At 43.4% G+C, this 21543-nt stretch overlaps 1 protein-coding gene across 2 annotated transcripts in view; it reads left to right on the top strand.

Annotated features, from left to right (window-relative positions):
- The window catches only part of LOC121932734, a 30829-nt gene extending 14774 nt beyond the window's left edge, over positions 1-16055 (top strand). For both annotated transcript variants that reach the window (XM_042471664.1, XM_042471665.1), the window contains 2 exons: positions 2268-2328; positions 13895-16055. In XM_042471664.1, coding sequence (XP_042327598.1) covers positions 2268-2328; positions 13895-15001 — 1168 coding nt within the window. In that variant the 3' untranslated portion in view covers positions 15002-16055. The remainder of the gene's footprint in view (positions 1-2267; positions 2329-13894) is intronic.
- The last annotated feature ends 5488 nt before the right edge of the window (positions 16056-21543 follow it).

The following is a 21543-nucleotide window of genomic DNA, read 5'->3' as shown; positions in this document are numbered from 1 at the left end:
TCTTGTAGCAGAGGGGAGCCCTAGCTCCCCTAAAGTATGCCCCTATATCAGGCATTGGACTCATGTGGCCCTCCAGAGAATTGTTGTTGTTTGTTGTTGTCTGCCTTCAAGTAATTTTTGACTTAGGGTGAACCTATGGTGAATCTGTCATGGGGTTTTCTTAGCAAGATTTGTTCAGAGGGGGTTGCCATTGCCTTCCTATGAAGCTGAGAGCATGTGACTTGCCCAAGATCACCCAATGTGTTTCCACTGGGTGAATGGATGAGCAGGGATTCAAATTCCACTGGATAAGCAGGGATTCAAATCCTGGTCTCCAATCATAGTCTAATGCTCAAAAGCCATTAATGAGGAGGAATACAAGCCAGGAGACACCGCAGCAGGTTGCTTTTGCCTGAACCTACTGCAAAGGGAAAGATTTGGCTCCCTCATCTCCTTGCTAAGGGTGCATCTACACTGGCTAGAATATTGTGGGAGCAGCCCAGAGTATTCTGGCCCAAAGCTGCCCCAAATTCCCTTTGTTACCTGTGTACTGCTGGGCAACAGTCTATATATATATATGTCCTCCTGTGTCACTTGGCACTTCCACCACTGATGCAAGTTGCACCCTCTGAGGTTAGAAAGTGTCAATTACGTAAATGGCTGGGGGCCCATTCACATTACAAAAAAAATCGGTTTTGAAACCGATTCAATCACGTGAAGTTCCTACTCACCCCGAATCTCACACAAGCGAATTCGGGGCTTGCACACCCGTTCCGTGGTAAATGGCCCCTAGCGCGGGTCTTTTGAAATCGGCGCAAATACCGTTTCTTTTTAAAAAAACCCGGGTCCTGGGAATGAGAACTTTGGCCTCGATCACGATCGAGGCAAATTGAGGGAGGGATTTAGGTCAGAGGGTGGGCAAAGGGCAAGGCATTTCCTCCCCTCATCGGAGGGGAGGGGGAGGAGGAAAGAGCCCTGGGAAGAAAGGAGCAAGGGAAGGCATTCTTTAGGAGCCTCTTTTCCCTGCATCCCCTGCACAAAGCCCTCTGTCGCTGGGCATTCCTTCCCTTGCAGGAGGAAAAAATCAGGTCATGAACGGAGCTCATGTCAGGCACCCCCCCCCCTTTCAAATTCAAACAATTTTTTTTGAGTGAACATGCACATGGTTTCTATTCCAGAGGCAGATGGAGCCAGGCTTGCACTTGCTTTCTGCAGAGGGAGAAGCTACAAATGTTGCAAACAATCAATGTTACATTTTTACCAATTTTTTTGAGCAAATATGCGCATGATTTGTCTTCTTGAGCAGATACAGCAAGGGAAGCAAAGGGAAAGCTAATGTTGCTTTTAAAAGAAAAAAAAAAGCATGGCAATCCCATCCTCTGCCTGGGACAGGGGCAGATCTGACCCAAAAGCCCACAGGTTTATTAAAAAAGAGAGAGAGAGAGAGAGAGAGAGAGAGAGAGAGAGAGGCATCTCTCTCCCTGCTTCAGCCGCTGAAACCCCTGTGCCTGGCTCTTTAAAAAGGGAGGACACTTCCCCCGATGCCCTGCAAATGTCACCATGACGATAGCTTGATTGGCAGCGGCCAATCTACAGAATGCATTCGATTTCTGTCAAAATGCATTCGATTTCAATTTGTAGTGGGCACTTGCTAACGGAGCGATTCGGGGAAGGGGCATCCGGATCATCCCAGTTCCCTCCATGTCTTTTACCCCAGTATGAATGGGGCCTGGGTATCTTATTGTGACCCCAGAGGAACCAACCTGTGCCAGTGGCAGAAGTGCCAGGTGACACAGTGGGGATGCATGTGAAGACAGCCACCAGCCATCACTCTAGAGTGCTCCAGGTATTCCTGGAAAATCTGGAGCAAAAGGTAAGTAATTTAAATCCATTTTAAGGCAAGGAATGGTTGGACTGAGTGTGGTACTGGCCTTCCAGTTGTGAAGACAGACTGCACTTAATTTGGACATTGGTCCTATGGTACCATAGGGGTGGCGGGGAGGCAGGGACAAGTTTAAATGGCCCATGTAGGCATGCCCTAAGTTGAATGAAAACTCCTCTTGCATTTAGAACACAAATTGTAGCAATTGAAATAAGCCAGGGACAAAGGGGCAAAGCAGGAGAATGAGAGAGAAACTGAGACATTTTAAAAGCAGCTGAACTAGTGGGGCCATTGAAGATTAATCAGGATTCTCTCTGCCAAATCCCGACAGTTGGAGGGTATACTTCAGAGCAACTAACTGTTCCAAAGAGACTCACCATCTCTCTTTCTCCTTTTCTTTTCCCAGATGGCTGCTGTTGTTGCTGGCCTGGCCCGGGTACTTCAGCCCGCCATGGCACTCCCTGGAGGTGAACCTGGTTGCCAAGGCCTAGCCCCTTGGTATCTCCTTCTGGGCTTACGCCTGGTAGCCCTTTTTATTGCTGATGGTCCTTGGTCTTCTGCCAAGCCTGATTTGGCTTGCAATTGGACCTTAGCGGATCTGAACATCCGACCATTCTGCAGTGCTCTCTGCTTCAACCAACGCTTCTCTTCGCCAGTGTCCTCGATGTGGGGATTTGCCTTTCTGGTGGCCCTACTCCCTGTGGGACTTATGAGGCTCATAAGGGCTGGTGTGAAGCATGAGAGGAAGGTTGCAAAGGCAGCAGATGAGGAGCTCACAGATAGCGTTGGTGTGAGACACAGCACAGCGACTGGAATCAAAATGGCTGCAGGGTCAGCTCCTACACCTGGCATAGCTGCCTTCAAAACTGATACAGTTCCCTCAGAGTCCAGGATGGCTTCTCACTGTACCTGGCGTTCAGTGGCCTTTGTCTTCTGTGTGATTCTTCTCTTGGCAATGGAGCTGTGCTTCCTCTGGGTTGTTATAACTCTGCAGATCCCATCGGTGTCTGAAACGACCTTCTTGTGCCTTCCAGGAGCACAAACATGTCCAGAGGCACTTGAATGTGCCATGGCAGGGCAAGCGGACAAGCAGGTGGCATTGTGGGCATTGGCTTTCACAGCCATAGTTGATGTAGTTGCTTGCCTGGCCTACCTCCTCCTAAGATTAGTGAGAGTTTCCTCATGCCATAGAAAATAACTGAGCCAATGGGGGGAAATATCAGAAATTGGACTGTGAAGGCAGAAAATTAAAGACAGCAATATAGTACACACAAAAACAATGGAATTGGTAGACTATTTAGAAATATCTGCCCTTTGGGTTCCATTTAGTGAATAATTTTTGTAGATCTGGACTCAAGAATCCCGCCCCCCCGAGTTCAGTATTTCCAAATTCTCTGTTGTTCTCCTTTCTCTTGCAGCCTTCCTTCTCTCATTATGAGTTTGTTTCTTTTAATTGTTTTAACTGCATTGTTGACTTTTGTGAATGCTAAGAGCTACTTAGGGAACTCTGCCTCAAAAGTGTTATGTTATAAATATCTTGAACAGCTTTGGCCAGCTTGGGGAAGGTTTCACTTAAACTAAGCCTTGGTGGGAAGGCAGAATTTAGTTTCCACAGAAGTTCTTGCGGCTGCGTTCTGATGGTGCCTGGAGCCAAAGTCAAGAGGGTGATGCCAGAAATAAATATCAGCATCTTTTCCCCCTGTCTAAAGTTCTTCTTGGCAGTAGCTAAGCCTCAGGAGAAGTGTTTCAAACTTTTAGAATAGGAAGAGTCCATATAAATTTTGGGAAGACACCGGACAGTTGAATCAAGGGGAAAGGGACAGCTGGAAGGCCTCGAGATGGGTGGATTCATAGATAATTCTTGCTGCTGTAGTCATATAAAGTACCATCTTTCTATATTTCTCATCAAGGTCTTCCTCGAAGGTTCCTAATAAGTACATTTTTGGATCCTTCTTTATATTAATGCAGTTGGCCCTCTGTATCCATGGATTCCTTAATCTTGACTTCAACCATCCATGTTTTGAAAATAGTTTTAAAAATTTATAAATTTCCAAAAGCAAACCTTGATTTTGCCATTTTGTATAAGGGGCACCAATTTACGAAGCCATTGTATATAATAGGATTTGAGCATCCATGGATTTTGGTATCCACAGGGGTCTTGGAACCAAAATTCAGTGGATACTAAGGGCCCATTGTATGTACTGTAATGAGATTAACTGATGAAAATGTGACCAATATTCCTTTGCTTTTTTAGATGGCCACCACATATGATGTGTAACTGGCACATACCCAGCCGTTTCCAGCAACAGCAGTAGCAGCAGCAAGCCCAAAGCTTTACTGGCCAGCCCTGGCAATGCCTCCTAAGCAGTGCATGCTGCCAGAGACAACTGAGGAATTGGAGAAAAGGAGTCAGTTGCCATGGGGAAGGAAAGGCAGGCTGTTAAGAAGAAAGGAAAGAGTAGAAACAGAGAAAGGATCAGCCTAAGAGGGCCTAGCCTGATCCCTCCTTTCCCCTTTGCTGCACACATATTTCTCAAATGATGAATCATGCAACAATTGAATTTTTTTGGTAAACACATACACATTTTTGGGGGGGAGGGGGAAGTAGACAGACCTGGTTGTTCATTATTTTGAATGACACCACTAAATAAATTCATGACATGTAGGACTTACAACCTGGAAGCAGGTATTAACAAGTTTGTGCTGTGCCGAAATACCAAATGGAAGTACAGTAATCATTTTGGTTAATTTAGCCAGGCATTCTTCTGTAAAATTAACATATTGTCCTTATTCATAAATTACATGATGAACCAACGTCTGCCTTCATGAAGAGCCAACACACCAAAATACTGTTGTTGTCTTTTTGGCATCTCATTCAGTCTACAGAAAAGGAAAAGCTTTCCAGTCTCTAATAGGGGATATTCCTTAAAATAAGGGATACTTGCCAGCCCTGGATGGGACAAGCTTTCTAGCCTTCAAATAAGGGACACTCCTGATAATAAGGGACGTCTGGCAACCCTACTTTCCAGCTAGGTTACTTAGAAAGTAAACAAGAGAGATGCAGAAAAGAGTTTTCTGATGCTTCATCTTTATCCCACCTGGGGCCTTCCAGAAGTTTTGAATCACAGCTCCCATCATCTCCTACCTACATGGCCACAGCTGCCCTGGCTGGATTTGAGGTAGTTCACCCAACCTGGGATGCTCTAGCTAAAGATCATGCACTGAGTAGGAGGTTGGAGTCTATGGCCCATGAGGCCCCTTCCAACTATGAATTTATGACTCTATGGGTCAGAGGAGGAGTCTGACAGACAACACAGCATGCACTGCTTATGGAGGCATTGCTGGGGCTAGCCAGGAAAGCTTTAGACTTGCTGCTGCTACTGCTATTGTTGGAATTGGCTTGGTATGTGCCAGTTGTAAGTCATATGTGATGGTAATCTAAAGCAAAGGAATATTGGTTGTATCTGGAGGGCACCAGGATGAGGAAGGCAGACTGCTGCAGTCAGTGGTTCAGTGAGGGTGCTTGACCAACCAAACCTTTGGCAGGCTCCCCTTGGAAACATTGTCTCTGGGCACTCAGATCAGCTGTCCCTTTGATTTTGGAAGCAGCTTCTGGCCTGTGGTCTCAGAGAGGAAACCAGCTGCATTTTCCCTCCAAGACACTCCCCTGTCTAGGCTGCAGGGAGAATCCTAGAAGAGCTGATGAGTCATTGCTGATTTTACTGGTCATGCCCTGTAGTTAACCTATCTTGTACAGTACTCTGTGTGGCTGTGAGGAGCTGGGACATCATAGGAGATTCTCTGTGTTGCTTGACAGACCCTTGCTCTGACCCATAGAGTCAAAAAGTCATTGTTGGAAGGGCCCCATGGGCCATAGAGGCTAACCTCTTGCTGAGTGCATGATCTCAAACTAGAGCTTCCCTAGAATATGAATACTAACAAGTGTTAGTTATGGTGTCACTGCTTCTTTAATGATCTCTTAAAGCAACAAAGGCCTGGAGCCCTAATCTAATAGAATTAGTGCAGTGCAGTGGCACACAGATTCTAACTAAGGAGCAAAGGCATAATGGCTCAGAGAACAAATGGGCTCGGTACACTGCCACTAAGAGGTGCCACCACCTCCTGCTCAGTGCACAATCTTCAGGTAGAGCATCCCCAGAATATGAATACTAACAAGTGTTGGCTATGGTGCCACTGTTGTTGTCTCTGAGAGGGCTTTTGTTGATGTCACCCCTCACTACTGCTGCTGTCCAGTAGCTGTTTGGCACACTTAGCCCGGCTCCACAGCTTATCTCACATGGAAGACCCTACCAGTAATAGGGTTACCATCATCATAGGATCTTGCCTCACAGGAGCACACATTCTCAATACCATGGAAAGATATGGCTATGGGGGGAATTAATACAGTGGGCCTTTGGTATCCACTGGAATTTGGTTCCAGGACCACCTCCACCCCCATGGATACCAAAATCCATGGATGCTCAAGTCCTGTTATATACATTGGGGTAGTACAGTTGGACCTTTGTGGGGGATCCATTTTAGACCCCCCTCCCCTGCAATAAAAAAAAGCATAGGATCTCAAGTCCCGTTGTCCCTAATGGCAGTGTGTCATGTGAGGGGCCGCTAGTGTGGCTGCATGCACATGCCACCATTTGGGACAACAGGGCTTGCCATCCTCAGATGCTGAAATTCATGGATGGCAAGCCCATGGATGGTGAGATCACACTGTAAAATAGGGTCCCTTATATAAAATGGTAATATCAAGGTTTAATTTTTGGGTCCCCTCACCCTATTTAACTGTGGATGGTTGAATCCATGGATGCAGAATCCGTGGGTAGAGAGGGCCAACTATACAGGCTACATCTCTATTATGAAGACATGGCTTATTATTGTCTGTTATATGGTGAATTATGCCAATAAACAAGGAGGCAGGAAGACTGAGGATTTAATGAGTGTTGTTGAATTACTATAAAACCAAATGCCCTTCGAAAGCAATTCCCGGTTGAGGAACTTTGTCAGGGGTGTGACTGCTTTTACTACAGTAAATGTGGCCACAGAAAAGGAAGCTGAAGCAAAACATTAAGAGCAAAAGATTGGTTCACAGTAGGCCTGCTGAAATCATTTGTTCATCATGAGTAACATGCCCAATATTTAGAAAAGTTACTTTTTTGGTTAATAACTCCCAGAATCCACCAACCACCATGCCGTGTTGGTTGCAAGGTTGTGGGGTTTGCAGTCCAAAAGTAACCTTCCCAAGCACTGCTTATGGTTCCATTGATTTCAGTGGGCTTACTCGAAATATTATTAATTCTGGGTCCAACCCTACGAGTAAGGAATCTGTAAAATAATTTTCAGAGATTAGAAAGTTATTAAGGTAGAGCATGTACTGTAGCTGTATATTCTGTTCCAGTGATATATAACAATTACTGGAAGAGTGGTCATATCAGGTTCACAGAGTTTCATTGTTTAACATATTCTTCTTTTCCCCCAGAACTGGGCTCAAGGTGGCTCACAGCAAGATTAAAAATAAGTACAGACAAAAACATATGAAGACAGAAATCTTGCTTGTATCATTGTTGTTCAGCTATCCAGCAACATTGCTAGAGGAGTATGTTCTTCTGAGCTTTAAACAAACCTCGGAACTCACAACTAGAAAGGCAGCACTGAGGATCAGAAACAAATTGCTCTTAGGGAGGACAATGTAGCAAACTTGATCCAGATTTGATTTGAATACCATAGAGATAGCTGTCTTCTTTCCATGGTCAGAACAGCAAAAACTAATTTCCCAGTGTTTTATGCTCAATGCGCCTCAAGGAGGAAGGAACCATGAACTCCACCTTACCAATTCAGTTCTGTTTGTATGTGCTTCCAGTTGCTTATGAACTTACAGCAACCCCATACATTTCATAGGGGTTTCTTAGGCAAGGAATAATCCGAGGTGGTTTTCATTGCCTTCCTCTGAAATACAGGCTATCTCTTATCCAGAATGCCAAAATCCCACATACTCCAAATGCAAAATCATCCATATGCGTGGCTGAGATAGTGACATCTTTTCTTTCTGATGGTTCAGTGTACACAAACTTTTGTTTCATGCACCAAATTATTAAAAATATTGCATAAAATTGCTCTCAGGCTACATGTATAATATAAATGAATTTAATATTTAGAATAGGGTCCTATCTCCAAGATATCCTTATGTATATACAAACATTCCAAAATCTGAAAAAAAAATCCAAAACCCAAAGCACCTCTGGTACCAAATATTTTAGCTAAGGAAGACTCAAGCTGTATAGCTGACAGCCCTGCCCTCAGGTATTCCTTGGCAGTCCCCTATCCAAGTGCTAACTAGGCCTGAACCTGCTTAGATTCCAAGATCTGTTCGACAAAAAGAAATAACTACTAGGTGTAATAACAGAAAAGGAATACTCATAAAGACAGGAACCTGGGTTAATTGATTAAGGAGACTTGGCATTCACTCTCTAATTGCCCTTGATTAGCTGGGTTGGCTGGCTTTCTTTGCTGTCTGCATTTTGTTTGCCTCCACATTAAACTGCCAAAAGACTCTGATGGAATCCATTCAAGGAATGTGGCCCAGACACCATCTGAATAGTTGAGATCAAAGCTTCTGGAAACCTCTGAAACCGGTTTCTCAGTACCCACAACAAACCTTGGTTCATTGCCAAGGTCAGCTCCTAAGCTCTCCTTGATCCCTAATGCAGAGCTTGGAATTAATATGCGATGAGTGACATTACCTATAATGTACTACCTTTTAGGGTGACAATATTATTAGTCAGTTCGATTGGCCCTCTACACTTGCAGCTTTGACTTTTGCCAATTTGATTTTCCCCAAATTTGATTAATATGTTATATCTAGGATTCTCTAGGTCCTCCATTATGACTCTGTGGTCAACTTCCACCAAATGTGCTGCTGGAGGACCTACAGATTCCTAGAGAGAACACTTCTCTAAGCATTTATAGGCCCTCCAGCGCAGTTCTATGCTCAACTTTCAGCAGATGTTGACCATAGAGTTGTACTGGAAGACCTGGAGATTTTTAGAGAGGTGTTCTCTCAGGTGTGTGTGTGTGTGTGTGTATGTGTGTGTATTATTTGCGGCTTTCCCTTTTTCTTCTCTCATGGCATTGAAAAGAACAGATGGAATTTCTCAGAAACTCAGATGTGACTCTGGTGTTTGCACTGCCTGTTCCCCAGATATGTGATGATATAACAATAATAATAATAATAATAATAATAATAATAATAATACACAAACAACAGTCATACTTAAGGCAATGCAGAGGATTTCTAGCATCTCGCAGCAATCTTGTAATCACTGCCTGGAACTGGGTGCAGAAACAACTTTTCAGTACAGGTATATCTCAGGCTGGATACAGATGAGCCAAATGCGCTGTGCTGGTGCTGATTTTAGCTGACGGTCCCTAACCCTAGCATGGCATGGTGGCACTATAATGGCAGCGGCCTGTCCATAAAGGCGCCGCCATTGTGATGTAAGCGCTGCACGGCGTCCGCACAGCACCACATGTCACATTGCAAGTGTCTGCCCGGTGGTGCAAAAAGAACCCAGTTTTTCCGGGTTCTTTTTATTCCGTAGGGAAACCGTGCGGTTTGGCAGCTGCGGCTTCCCTCTGGAGGGAATTAGGCCGCCGGCAGGCCGCCCCTTTGGGGTGGTCTGTACCATGCCTGAGTTAACAAAACCTCTAGCAAAGAAGCTCCTTTTTACAAAGGTTTTTTTTATCAACCTTTTCCTTTTTAGGATTTTTTTTTTAATTACATTGGCATTGGGATGGTGAAGAAAGGCTGAAGAAGCACAAGACTTTCAGTGCTGGGTTGCAGCAACATGCTTACAGTAAGCATTGCAAGGAAGGGGGAAGCTCTGGTTTGCCTTTGCCTTCCTCTGAGGCTGAGAGAATGTGACTTGCCCAAGGTCACCCAGTGGGTTTCCATGGCTGAGCAAGGATTCAAACCTTGGTCCCCAGAGTCACAGTTCAGTGCTCAAATCACTACACTGGCTCTCAAAATTTTTGCTTGCCAAAATCCAGAATTGAAGCAAGAACCTTTAGATCTTCAGTCTAACGCTCTCAAGATTGGAAGGCAAATACCTAAATTTCATCAGGATCTTGTAGGTGTAGGGAAGTGGGCGTTTTTCTTTCAGGAATCGATTAGAAACTGATTATTATATTGTTCTGCTTAACAACAGTCAGACCAGGTGTGGCGAAACATAGCAGGCCTGTTTTATTGGCAACCTTCATGACATGTACATGCTGAATCATGTTTACTTCTAAGGCTTTAAAAAAATTCAGTATAGCTAATCATGCCTGTCAGCAGTGTAATGCAGTTCTATGACTTCACTGTGATTTGTTTTAAATTATGTGTTTTGCTCTAGTTTTTGTAAGCTCCCTTGAGTTACAGGGCTGAGCAACAATGAGATATATAGGAGTAAATGATGATGACACTTATAATCAAGGACAATACTTTTCTAACAGCAACAACAACCACCACCAATTCAAAAAATGTAAAAAAAAATATAGCCAATCATATTATAGATTATCTATACAGTTATGATTATTATTTTTATATTATTATATTTATTTATATTCTGCTTTCCTCCCAAAACTGGGACTCAAAGTGGCTTAAAAGAACAATACAATTAAAAACATACCAAAAAGTGAGCATTACAATGATGATTTTGCACCAGATGAGGTGACCTCTGTATTTTTCTAGGCTGGAGTGAACAAGCTGCAGGCTTGCAGGGTCTACTTTGTTGATGATGCTGTTTTTTGGTGCCAAAGGTATATGGGCCAAGATCCTAGACATGCTGTAAAGTTCCACACAGGAGGAATCATGAAATATCTGCCCACTTATTTCCCTCAAACTTGACTTCCTAATAATAATAATAATAATAATAATAATAATAATAATATGATTTACACAATTTGGTTTAATTGGGATTGTCCCTGCCAAACTGGGACAGTGGGAAGTTAAGCTGTTCTAGGAAAATCTTTGCATTATTACGTGGTTCACATATACAACATTTGCAAACCGAAGGAAGTACATTTCAGAATTTGGAAATGTAACTTGTTGGCCACCTCAGACAACATGGCAGGATGCCATGCTGAGTGGGGGATTATGGGAGTTGCTATCAACAAGGCAAACCTTTCTAGGCTCTTTGATTTATGCAAGAGACCTCTTGCATAATAACTTAAGCTACAAAACTGGGATACAGAATTTTAAGCTGCCATAGAGATCCGCCCAGGTTATTTCAATTTCATGCATATTTACTCATAGGTGAGTTCCACTGAAATGAATTGTTTTGTTTCTAGTCAATTTGTTCACGATCAGTCACTGTGTGGAAGCTGGGGCTCACCCAACTAAGAGTTCACACACCCTCTGATCAACACTGAAATCATGATTGTTATCATGTTTAATTACCTCATAGATCTTCCTCTTATCTTATTATACAGTGTTGGCACTGCATCTCCTCTCTTTGGTTTCCAGAATTCCTGAGGAACCCAAATTTGTTCATGAGAATACTCAAAAGAGAAGCTTTCAGTGTGAAGTCCTGCACAACAGGCAGAATGTTCTATAGATGCAGCTTCTCCAAGCGGGGAGATTCCTACAATGCCTTGCAGACAGAAATAACAACAAATATGTCAGATTTCTGCCTGTCAAACAGCTATTTGAGGAAAGGTTGCCAGATTGAAAATTGGAGAGGACTCCTGTATCTTTAATGGTTGTGTAGAAGAGGTGAGTTCATCAGGTGCTACTAGTAACCTGGTAGTGTGAGAAGCAAGACCTGCTGAAATTCTTGCTTCTACACAACCACTAAGGAGTCCTCCTTAGTTTTCAATATGGCAACCTTAATTTGAAGTATAGGAGCCCAGCTGGAAAAATGTGGCAACCCTATGATGATGACTGGGATTGTGAGCCTGGGTTTTCTTGTAGGGACGATCCTGCCCAGCAAGTTAGAAGAACCTAATAATTTGTAAGCTGGTGTAGGAGGCTTGGGGCACTTATCTTGCCAGCAGGTTCTTCCAGTGAAAAGCCTCATCTGGTTAGATTGGGTACATCCTTGGGCAGACTTTAGGATGATGGGGTGGGGCCAGTTTACATAGGGAGGATGAGTTGTTCCAAGGGAGGAGAAGAAAGAAGAAGTGAGTGGATGAGAAGGAGAAGGCTCCTTAAGGAGAGAAGGTACCCAGTAGTCCTCTAACAATGGGAATGAGGGATAGAAACATCACTGGGCATCCAGAGAGGTTCTCAAAAGAGAGACTTCTTCTAGAGAAAATGGAGGGAGGGAGAGGTGGTGGTGGTGGCGGCAGCAAAAGGAAGAGAGACAAGAAACAACACTCATAAAGAAGGAAGAGGCCAGATGGCTCTGTGTGTGTGTGTTTTGTGTGAGTGTTTGAGAGAGAACTGTGAGTCAGGAGGAGGCAGGGAACCATTTTCCATTGTGAGCATATGGTCAGAGATGCATGCACATTTTTTTACCACACTGATGGATAGAAGCAGAAGATAGATCTCAAAATCCTGGATCTCAGGAGGTCTAGACTGCTCTTCCATCTTTCTATGCTTAGTTATATTCAACCTGCCCATTTAGTATTTTTTTTTGTTGAGATTAGGTAGGTACACCCTGATCCTATCTATGATTAAAAAGGTAAAGGAGTCCATTGACATGAGTGTCTCCTTGTAACTGACTATAGGGGATGGTGCTCATCTTCATTGCTAAGTCGAAGAGCCAGCGTTGTCCAAAGATGACTGAGGTGGTCATGCGACTAGCATGACTGCACTGAACACTGTTAACTTCCCACCAAAGTGGTACCTATTTATCTACTTGCATTTACATGCTTTCGAACTGCTAGGTTGTCAGAAGCTGGGACTAGTGACAGGAGCTCACCCCATCATGCAGCACCTGGGCCTCAAACTGTCACCTTTCTAATCTTCAGATCATCAGAATTGGTGTCTTAAAAACACTAAGCCACCACATCCTTTTATTTATGATTACCCAGTGGTTAATTTTCACTGACATTCGATGGGATTTATCTCTTCACAACAACCCTATATAGATTCCTGCTAAGAGATGAGGACAAGCCAGTGTTCCCAGTCTTAAATCCAATTCTTTAACTACTGTAGTATACTCTGGCTCTCTATTAATGTTTCACCAAGTTTTAAAAGTATTGTTAATAATATATTCTCTAGTACATTTAAAACATCCACCACCCTGCAGAATGAAGTGCACCCCCAGGCAAATGTGTTATATTAAAATGTTTAATATAGGGTTGGGGAACCTTTAACTCTTGAGGTAATTTTGGACTACACAACTTCCATAATCTCTTCCCGCTGACCGTGCTAGCAGGTGTTTCTGGGAGATCAACTTCAAAACATCTGGATGGCCAAAGTCATCCACCCTTGCCATAATAAGTACATTTCTACACTTCTTTACACTGTATGCAGGCCATTTTGGAATCTCAGGCATGGGTCACCATAATTATGAGAAAAATGGGTTAGAGAGAGGGAACAAAGCAAGGTGAGGTAAAACAAGGCATGAAAAGAACATGAAAACGGAGGCTTCTGAGTTTAAACAATGGCACGGCAAGATAAAAAGCATGGAGTGCTATCTAAACAGCTGGGGAATGCAATGGGACATATGGCATCAGTGGGACATATGTGTAGATAGCCGCCTTGCATCACTCCAGACTGCAGAGGTAATGGGACAAATCTGGCCAGATTACTCTGGGAGCAACCTGAAGTTTTCTGCACAGTATATACAGTATTTGTAAAAAAATGAGCTTTTTGTCAGAGACTTTTTGTTAAAATGAAGTATGCTTATAATTTTTTTTTTTACAATTAATAAGTGAGAAAAGTGAGAGAAAGAAGAAATAAGAGAAAACGTATTTAAGTACTAAGGGACTTCAAGAGAGTGGGAAGGGAAGTGAATTGTAGTAGTCCTTGCTTAGCTTCTAATCATTTCCTCTTTATCTTCCACATCCTTCTTGGTTGACTTCCCTTCTGCACAGATGGCTGCTGTTGTTGGAGGACTTTCCCGTCTCTTTCAGCCAACGATTGGGGTACTTTCAGGGGAGAAGGTCTGCCAGGGCATCAATCCGTGGTATTTTCTAATTGGCCTTCGCATGGTGACTCTGTTTTTTGCCTTTGGACCTTGTGAGTCTCTCAGGCATGATCTGATTTGTCAATGGCCTTCAGATGTTGGGGATGCAAAGACCTTCTGCTCTGCACTCTGCTATAACCAGCATTTCCCCATCCCCATCTCCTCCGTCTGGTTCTTCCACTTCATCACCATCATCTTCATTGTGGCACTGATGAAATTTGTTCATGTTACAGAGAAAAACTCTTCTGCGAAGGATGTAGAAGCAGCCATGGAATCCAAGCCAGGTCATGGAGCTGAAGGATGCTGTGACTCAGCTGGCCCAGTTACCTTCAGTGGTTGGAGATATGGAATCTACATCTTTTGCATCGTCCTAATTTTGACCATGGAGCTGAGCTTCATGTGGATTCTCCTGGGCCTTCAGTTACCAATTATGAATCAAGCTGTTGTGGTGTGCCAACCTAATAATGCTGCATGCCCTCCTTCCGCCCAGTGTGCTCTTAATGTCCAATCGGACAAGGGAATTGCTTTGTGGTCTTTGGCATTTTGTGCCGCAGCCAATGCCAGTGTCTGTGTCGGCTATTTGGCTGTTCATGGGGGTCAGGCCTATGGTTGTTGTGGTGGCTGTGGCAGTAAAAGGAAGGCTAGATCTGGTTGCAGTACCAGGGAAGCCTATCCTTGTAATAGGGAAAATTGCTGCTGTCAGGGCAATGACAGTGGCAGGGATACAATCTGTGGTTGTCAGGGCAATAGACAGTGTCCCTGCTTCTTCCAGGGCAATAAGATGATGCACAGCCGGAACTTGGTACCCAGCAATGAGGATTTAGAAGGGAAGTTACTAAGGGGGGACACAGAACTGGGAAGTGAAAGGAAAGACTGGAGACCTGATGATGGAACGATACCAATGAGAGAGCCATTGAGGACTGGAGCCAAAAAGAGCCGAGATCATCCAGGAAGGGAAGGGAGGGTGGTAAAACATGCGGCAAAGTATCAGGCATGGGGAAAGCGGAGAATGTGAGAGTGTGGACATGTGAGAATATAGAGTGAGCAAGAGAGAGGTTAGGACAGCAGAGAGAGAGAGGAGAGGATGCAGAGAGGAGAACTGCTTTGAAGGACCGCACAGGGCTGATCCTACCAAGCAGCAGAGAGGAGCAACCTGCCTCAGGCTTTTCTGGAGTGACTGCACTTTAACCGTTTTTGGGATGACAGCACATAGGTCACTGTGTGATAAAGTCCAGTATCATGAGGAGGCAGGTAATAATCCATGAAGGTAGGATCTGGCATCTCAGTGATGTTGCAAGACTTTAAAAAATCTTGGCTCATATCCTTCAACAGTTCACAGATGAAACCTAGGACGTATTTGGTCAAACAACATGGTCAAGTTTTCAAAAGTTATTAATGAGGAAGAACTGACAAGCTCAGAGATGTTAGAGGGTGTTTCTTTAAACTGAGCCTATTGGGAAAGGCAAGATTTCCTCCTCCTGCCATACTTAGAATTAATTGATTGCAAACTTCTTTGAGCACAATTTGCATGATGAAGAGGGAAAATAGGAGGAGGAGAAAGAAACAGCTATTTTAAAAGCAGCTGAAAAACTGGGATGACAGAGGATTAATTGGGACTGTTAGTGCCAAAGTGGGACAAGTTGGACTGTTTGCCCTAGGAGAAGTGACTATCTGGCATTTGGGTTCTCTTTCTGACAATAAAATAGCTTTGGCACCATTAGATTGGCTGCCTTTTGAAAATGTCACCTTTAAAAACGTATGTAATTCAAATGCTTTGATATGCACAGCAGCAAAGTAGGTACAGTGTATTGATTAAAATAACAATTTAGAGTGTGGTATGAAACCTCAATATAGAGTGCTTTGTGTTTAATTCTCACACTTCAGTAGCTCCTTGCCATTAAAAAAGAATGTAAATGGTAACATCAACTCAGCACTGGAGTATCTTAAAAACTGAATTAACTCTTATCAGCATGAACTAACTTTACAGTACAGTACATTCATCCCTCCACATTTGCTGGGATTAGGGGCACAGGACCATCATGAATGTGGAAAAACCATAAATAACAAAACCTGAGAGAACACCTCTTTAGGAATCTCTTAATCATCCAGTGCGATTTTTGGTTAAAGTTGACTATAGAGTTGCACCGGAGGACCTAGAAATTCCTAGAGAGAACATATTAATAAAATCCGTGAATAATTAAATCTGCAAAAGTCAAAATGCAAATATGGAGGGACGAGTGTAGTCATTTTCTCAGAGTCATTAGATGCTCCTTTTCCAAAACGCTTTTATACAATTGAGTTTAACAACAAAATAGCACTGAGTATACCAGTTATATTTCATGGTCTTAACTATACATATGTACAGTATATTTGCCACCTGAGTCTAACTTTTCAGATATCTGATGAAATGGGTTCTGGACCTCAGAGTGTATGCCTCAATAAAATCAGTTTGTCTTTCAGATATTACAACAGTTTTTGTTTGTTTTTGCTCTAGCATATAAAATTCATCAAAGGGTAAAGAAGGAAAAGGATTTGTCAGCTTTCTTAAAGACTGGCACAGTTTCCAATGGAGGTTGTATTGCAGGATCAAGACAATAACTCATCCTATGGCAAATATTTGTTGTGGGCAGTTGGGAATTTGGGTGTGTTTCTGTATTAAACCACATACTTATTTGAGACATCCCTTTAGGGGTACAGCTGTTGTTTTAGTTGATCAGTTTTCTTTTCCATTTCTGGTTGTTACAGTTGGTAATATGTCCAGGCAAATGCCAGAGTAAGTACTTTAAGTTCTAATAAAGTTTTCAATGCTCGGTCACTGTGTGTCCTTGGAAAAAACTACATTAACAGTAACAGATTCTGTTTGGACAAAGAGGGTGAGATGTTGGATATGTGGATCCCACCCATTTTGTAGGACAAAATAATTATTAAAATATAATAATAGAGCCTAGAAGTGGGTTGCTTATGTTGCTGAACTGTAACTCCCTTCAGTGAATTCCTTCAGTGTATTCCTGCATGGCAGGGGACTGGACAGGATGGCCTTTTTGATCTCTTCCAAGTCTATGATTCTATGATCCAGTTTTAACTGAGCTGCTTTTTGATAGCTTTTAATCTTTTTTATTGTATTTACTTCTTTTTGAAGTCAACTTGTTTAACACTGCAAATAGTTTAATACTGTTTTAATCCTCATTTTTAATGTTTTTAATTGTATCATTCTTTTAAACTGAGCCATTTTCAGTCTCAATTCTGATCGAAAAGTGGGTTATCATCATCATCATCATCATCATCATCATCATCATCATCATCATTTCCCACTTCACCATTGGATCTGTAAGACAGAGCTCAGGGGAGTTAAGTTTCACTTTTGTTCTCAAACTTGAATGCATGAATATTTTTTATAATTTTCATTTCTTTGCATTAAAAGAGAACATTCTTGATTTATAATTTTGATTTACATGGTTTGCATAGAATAATTGGACATTTAGTCCAATACATCCGGAGGTTGTCCAAAGTTAGATAGAACTTTGTGCAAACTTTGTGGGAAGTAGCTGCTGGCTTCTTAGAGCCTTACTTGTGAATGACATTATACAAGACAGGAGCCTGGCAGATTTCAACCATGCTGACTTGCATAATGTGACAGGTACAATTTGGACACACTGTAATTGTCACTTAAATTGTTCCAGCTCAGACAGGTGAATTTATGGCTTTCAGGTTACACTCTTCATGCAGACTGACCGGCTCATGTAGTGGAGAAAGATTTAAAAATTTGGCAGAGATCATTGGGCATATCCATATGTAGGCAGTCATCTGGCTCAGTGATTTTTGAGCCTTTGAAGACAGGGAGGTGCACCAGCCTCTGTGTTTGGGACTTGCACTAATCCTGAATGGTGCCAGATGTTTCGAGTCAAGGGCAAGGCAAGTATAATGTAGGCAGATGCTAAGCATGCCACTGAAAAAGTCAGATATGAAGCCGATGAAAGATTTGGGTGTTTGACAATGCAGAGGCCAAATCTAGTGCTTGCCCTTATATATTGCCCAAACTGAACAGTAGTGCCGTTCAGTCATTTAAGACTAGGATGGACAAGATTCAGACTGCTATCATGCTGCGGAATCAATGCAGTTTGACACTGCTTTTAAGTGTTGTGGCTCCATCCTATGGAATTCTGGGATGTGTAGTTTGTTGTGGCACCAGAGCCCTCTGATAGAGAAGGTTAAATATGTCACAAAACTACAAATCCCAGGATTCCATTGCATTAAGCCATGACAGTTAAAGCAATGTCAAACTGCGTTAATTCTGCAGTGTAGATGCAGCCATGGTGTCTGTACTATGCATGTTCATAGTTGGTTTTGTGGTCTTCATTGCCCTGCCCACCAAATTGACTGATGTGCCAACAAATTTATGGTGAATTGGTGGCAAAACCACTGACATATGGTCAAGATGCATGAGGGACACACACATGCTGGTTTGTGTTCCCAGAATCCTTCAGGAAGTGCAATTCAGCTTAAAAACAAGGTACATGTACAATATGCACCTTGTTTTGAAGCAAAAGTGTTTTCACTACTGCTGCTGTTGTGTGCCTTCAAGTTGTTTCCAACGTAAGGCAGCCCTAAGGCAATCCTATCATGGGGTTTTATTGGCAAGATTGGTTCAGTGGAGGTTTGCCTTTGTCTTACTTTAGGCTGAGAGCAAGTGACGTGCTCAACGTAACCCAGTGGGTTTTCTGGCGGAGTGGAGAATTGAACCCTGGTCTCCAAAGTCATTGTCCAACACTCAAACCACTACACCATGCTACAGTGCCAAAATTTGGTGGCATAGCTTTGTGGGGCAGCCCCCAAACTATGTGACTCCCCACAGCCTCCATACATTGTGATCTCTGATTTAGACTATGGATTTAAACACACATAATTTTTAGATAGCAAGATGTATTATTTTTCTTTTGATTTAAAGTATTGTAAGACAGCCTTGTGGCAGTGAGTGTATTTTTTTTGGGGGGGGGGGTCTGCCCAGTCTGCTAGAACCATGGATCTCTGTCTCCAATTTTTATTTTGGTGTCCTACTGAAAGAGTGGAAGAGATTTCCATGGACTCACTTTCTCATGATCAGGAAAGGAAAATAATAACGTAAGGTACTATGGTAAATTGCACGTTTCGAGCATGAGAGGTGTCTGAAGACAAATTGTAGCGGCTTGATGAATGCTTCCATTTGATTAATGGGCTAATTGGGATTTAGACAATCCATTTTAGCAAACAAAATTTCTTGCACCTGACCAATAAACAACCCAGACCAGGGGCTGCCAATGGAACGGTTATAGAATGATATCCTAGGGGAACATTTTCATAAGGTTGGCAGATACAAATTGATAAAGTAGACAAATTTAAAGGGGAAACAAAAATCCATCAGTGATACCTTTAATGGCCAACTGAAATGCACAATGCACAATATACAAAACAGGTTTGTAATATCTTACCTGATGAAGAAGCCCATGGAGCAGGGGTAGCCAATCTTTTTGAGCCGGGGGCCGGGTTGCTGTCCCTCAGACAACTGGGGAGCCGAAGCCAAAAAATAAATAATTAAATATTTTTTAAAAATTTAAATAAATAAATAAACTGGGACAAATGTAGGACAACATTTTCAAATTATGGACACTTTTTTTAAAAAAAGTGGAGGACACACAAAAAATTTTGCTGATTTTTTAAAAATTTTTTAATATAAATGCATGACAATTGCCCCCCTTGCCCCTGGGTGCAAAAGGCCAAAGGCCCTGGCGGCAGTCGGTGGCAGGACTGGGCTGGGGCCGGTCCCAAGGCCTCACCAGGCCGCATCCGGCCCGCGGGCCACAGGTTGCCTACCCCTGCCATGGATAGGGTTGCCATAGTGCCGGACCTCCAAACCAGGAAAAATGTAGGACAAAATTTTCAAATGTAGGACACAAAATTGTACATTTGAAAATTCTGTCCTACATTTTACCTCGCGATCACGGCGGGGAGCGGAGGCTAAGCGGCGAGGGAAAGCCTCCACTTAAGGATGTTCCAAGGGAGGAGAATCGGGGCCTCGTCTCTTTCCTGGCCCCCGCAGGGACCAGGAAGGAGGCGAGGAGCCCGCCGGTGATCACCGCGGCCTCGCCTTGTTCCTGGCCCCCGCAGGGACCAGGAAGGAGGCGAGCAGGCCGGCGGCGATGGCCGGGGCTTCGCCTCCTTCTTGGCCTCCGCGGAGGCCAGGAAGGAGGGAGGAGGCTGCAGGGAGGCGGTGAGGATGGCGTGGCTGCACCCAAGAGGCGCCGCCTCCCTGCAGACTCCTCCGCCTAAGGCCTCGCTGCCCTCCTTTTCCTCCGCGCGACCATGTGCGGTGGAGGAGGAGGAGGGCAGCGAGGCCCCACGGTTGCCTAGCAACCCCGCTGCAACCGGGCTTTTCCCAGTTTTTGGCTGCACCCGTGCCGTGACCGGGCAGGTGCAGCCAAAACCGGGAAAAACCCAGTTGCAACCGGGTTATGGCAACCCTAGCCATGGAGCTTCAAAAACTTGCAACAAGTATATTTGGTATTTCGGTTGGTCAATAAAGGTATCACAATGGATTTTTGTTTACATTTGTTAAATGGCCAACACAGCAACCCCTGCAAATCTGAAGTGGGTTTGAGTGTGGAATAGCAGAGTGTGGCAATTTTTCGAAATTGTGGATGGTATTTGTTGTTATTTTGTTGTTTTAAAAAACTTCTATTTGTCCTCACCAGGAATACCAAGAGGCCAAAAGGGATTTTACTGAATTCTTTCCATCTGTACTAAGGACCATGTGTGATTATTACGGGATTATTACAGGATTTTTCTCCCTTGTTCTTTGGTTTGTGACAGGTATAAACAACAAACAGTACCTGCCACAAAAAGTTGCATCATGGGATCCTTCTTTTTGCTGATCCAACCAGCCAGCCACCTCCCCTTATTGGGAGACCCAGCACTGCATAGTGGTTTGAGCATTGGACTATAACTCTGGAGACCAGAGCCCTGCATGTGAAATCATAACCATTGGAGAATATATGACAGTTATATGACCATTGGCCCTGCTTAGGGCATATTTAGGCAGGAGATGGTGATGGCTTCTCAGAGTCTCAGAAAACCAGCTGTTATATTTTGCTAGGTCCGGCCTAGGGAGACCAAGTAGGGACAACACTCCAGTATGTGCATTTTGGACCAACGATCTGGTGTGTTGCCTGTTTTCTTGCTGCCTCCTGCTGGGATGAACAGCAGGCTTAGGAAAGGAAATGCCACTTGTATGACTAACCAGAAGTCGCCCACGGTCCAAAAATCTATTTGTGAGGAAACCCCAGCGAATAGGAGATGTTTTCTGAGACGAAATGGCAGGCAGACAAGAGTTACTTAACTTTCCCTCCTTAGGGATTTCCTTAGAAATTTCTCTTTCAGACGCTGATTTCACTGCTGTAAACAGGACAGTCCCAAGACACTGTGCTGCCTGAGGTAAAGACAAGATGGCACCTTCCCCCTTCTGTTTCATATACCAAAGCTGATTGAATTGCCAACAGAACTTTATTTCAACAATGGCAGTGGAAC

This window comes from Sceloporus undulatus, chromosome 6 (genome assembly GCF_019175285.1).
Source record: "Sceloporus undulatus isolate JIND9_A2432 ecotype Alabama chromosome 6, SceUnd_v1.1, whole genome shotgun sequence".
Classification (NCBI taxonomy): domain Eukaryota; kingdom Metazoa; phylum Chordata; class Lepidosauria; order Squamata; family Phrynosomatidae; genus Sceloporus; species Sceloporus undulatus.
The sequence above is the reverse complement of the archived record's forward strand: the minus strand, read 5'-3'. Positions and strand labels throughout refer to the sequence as shown.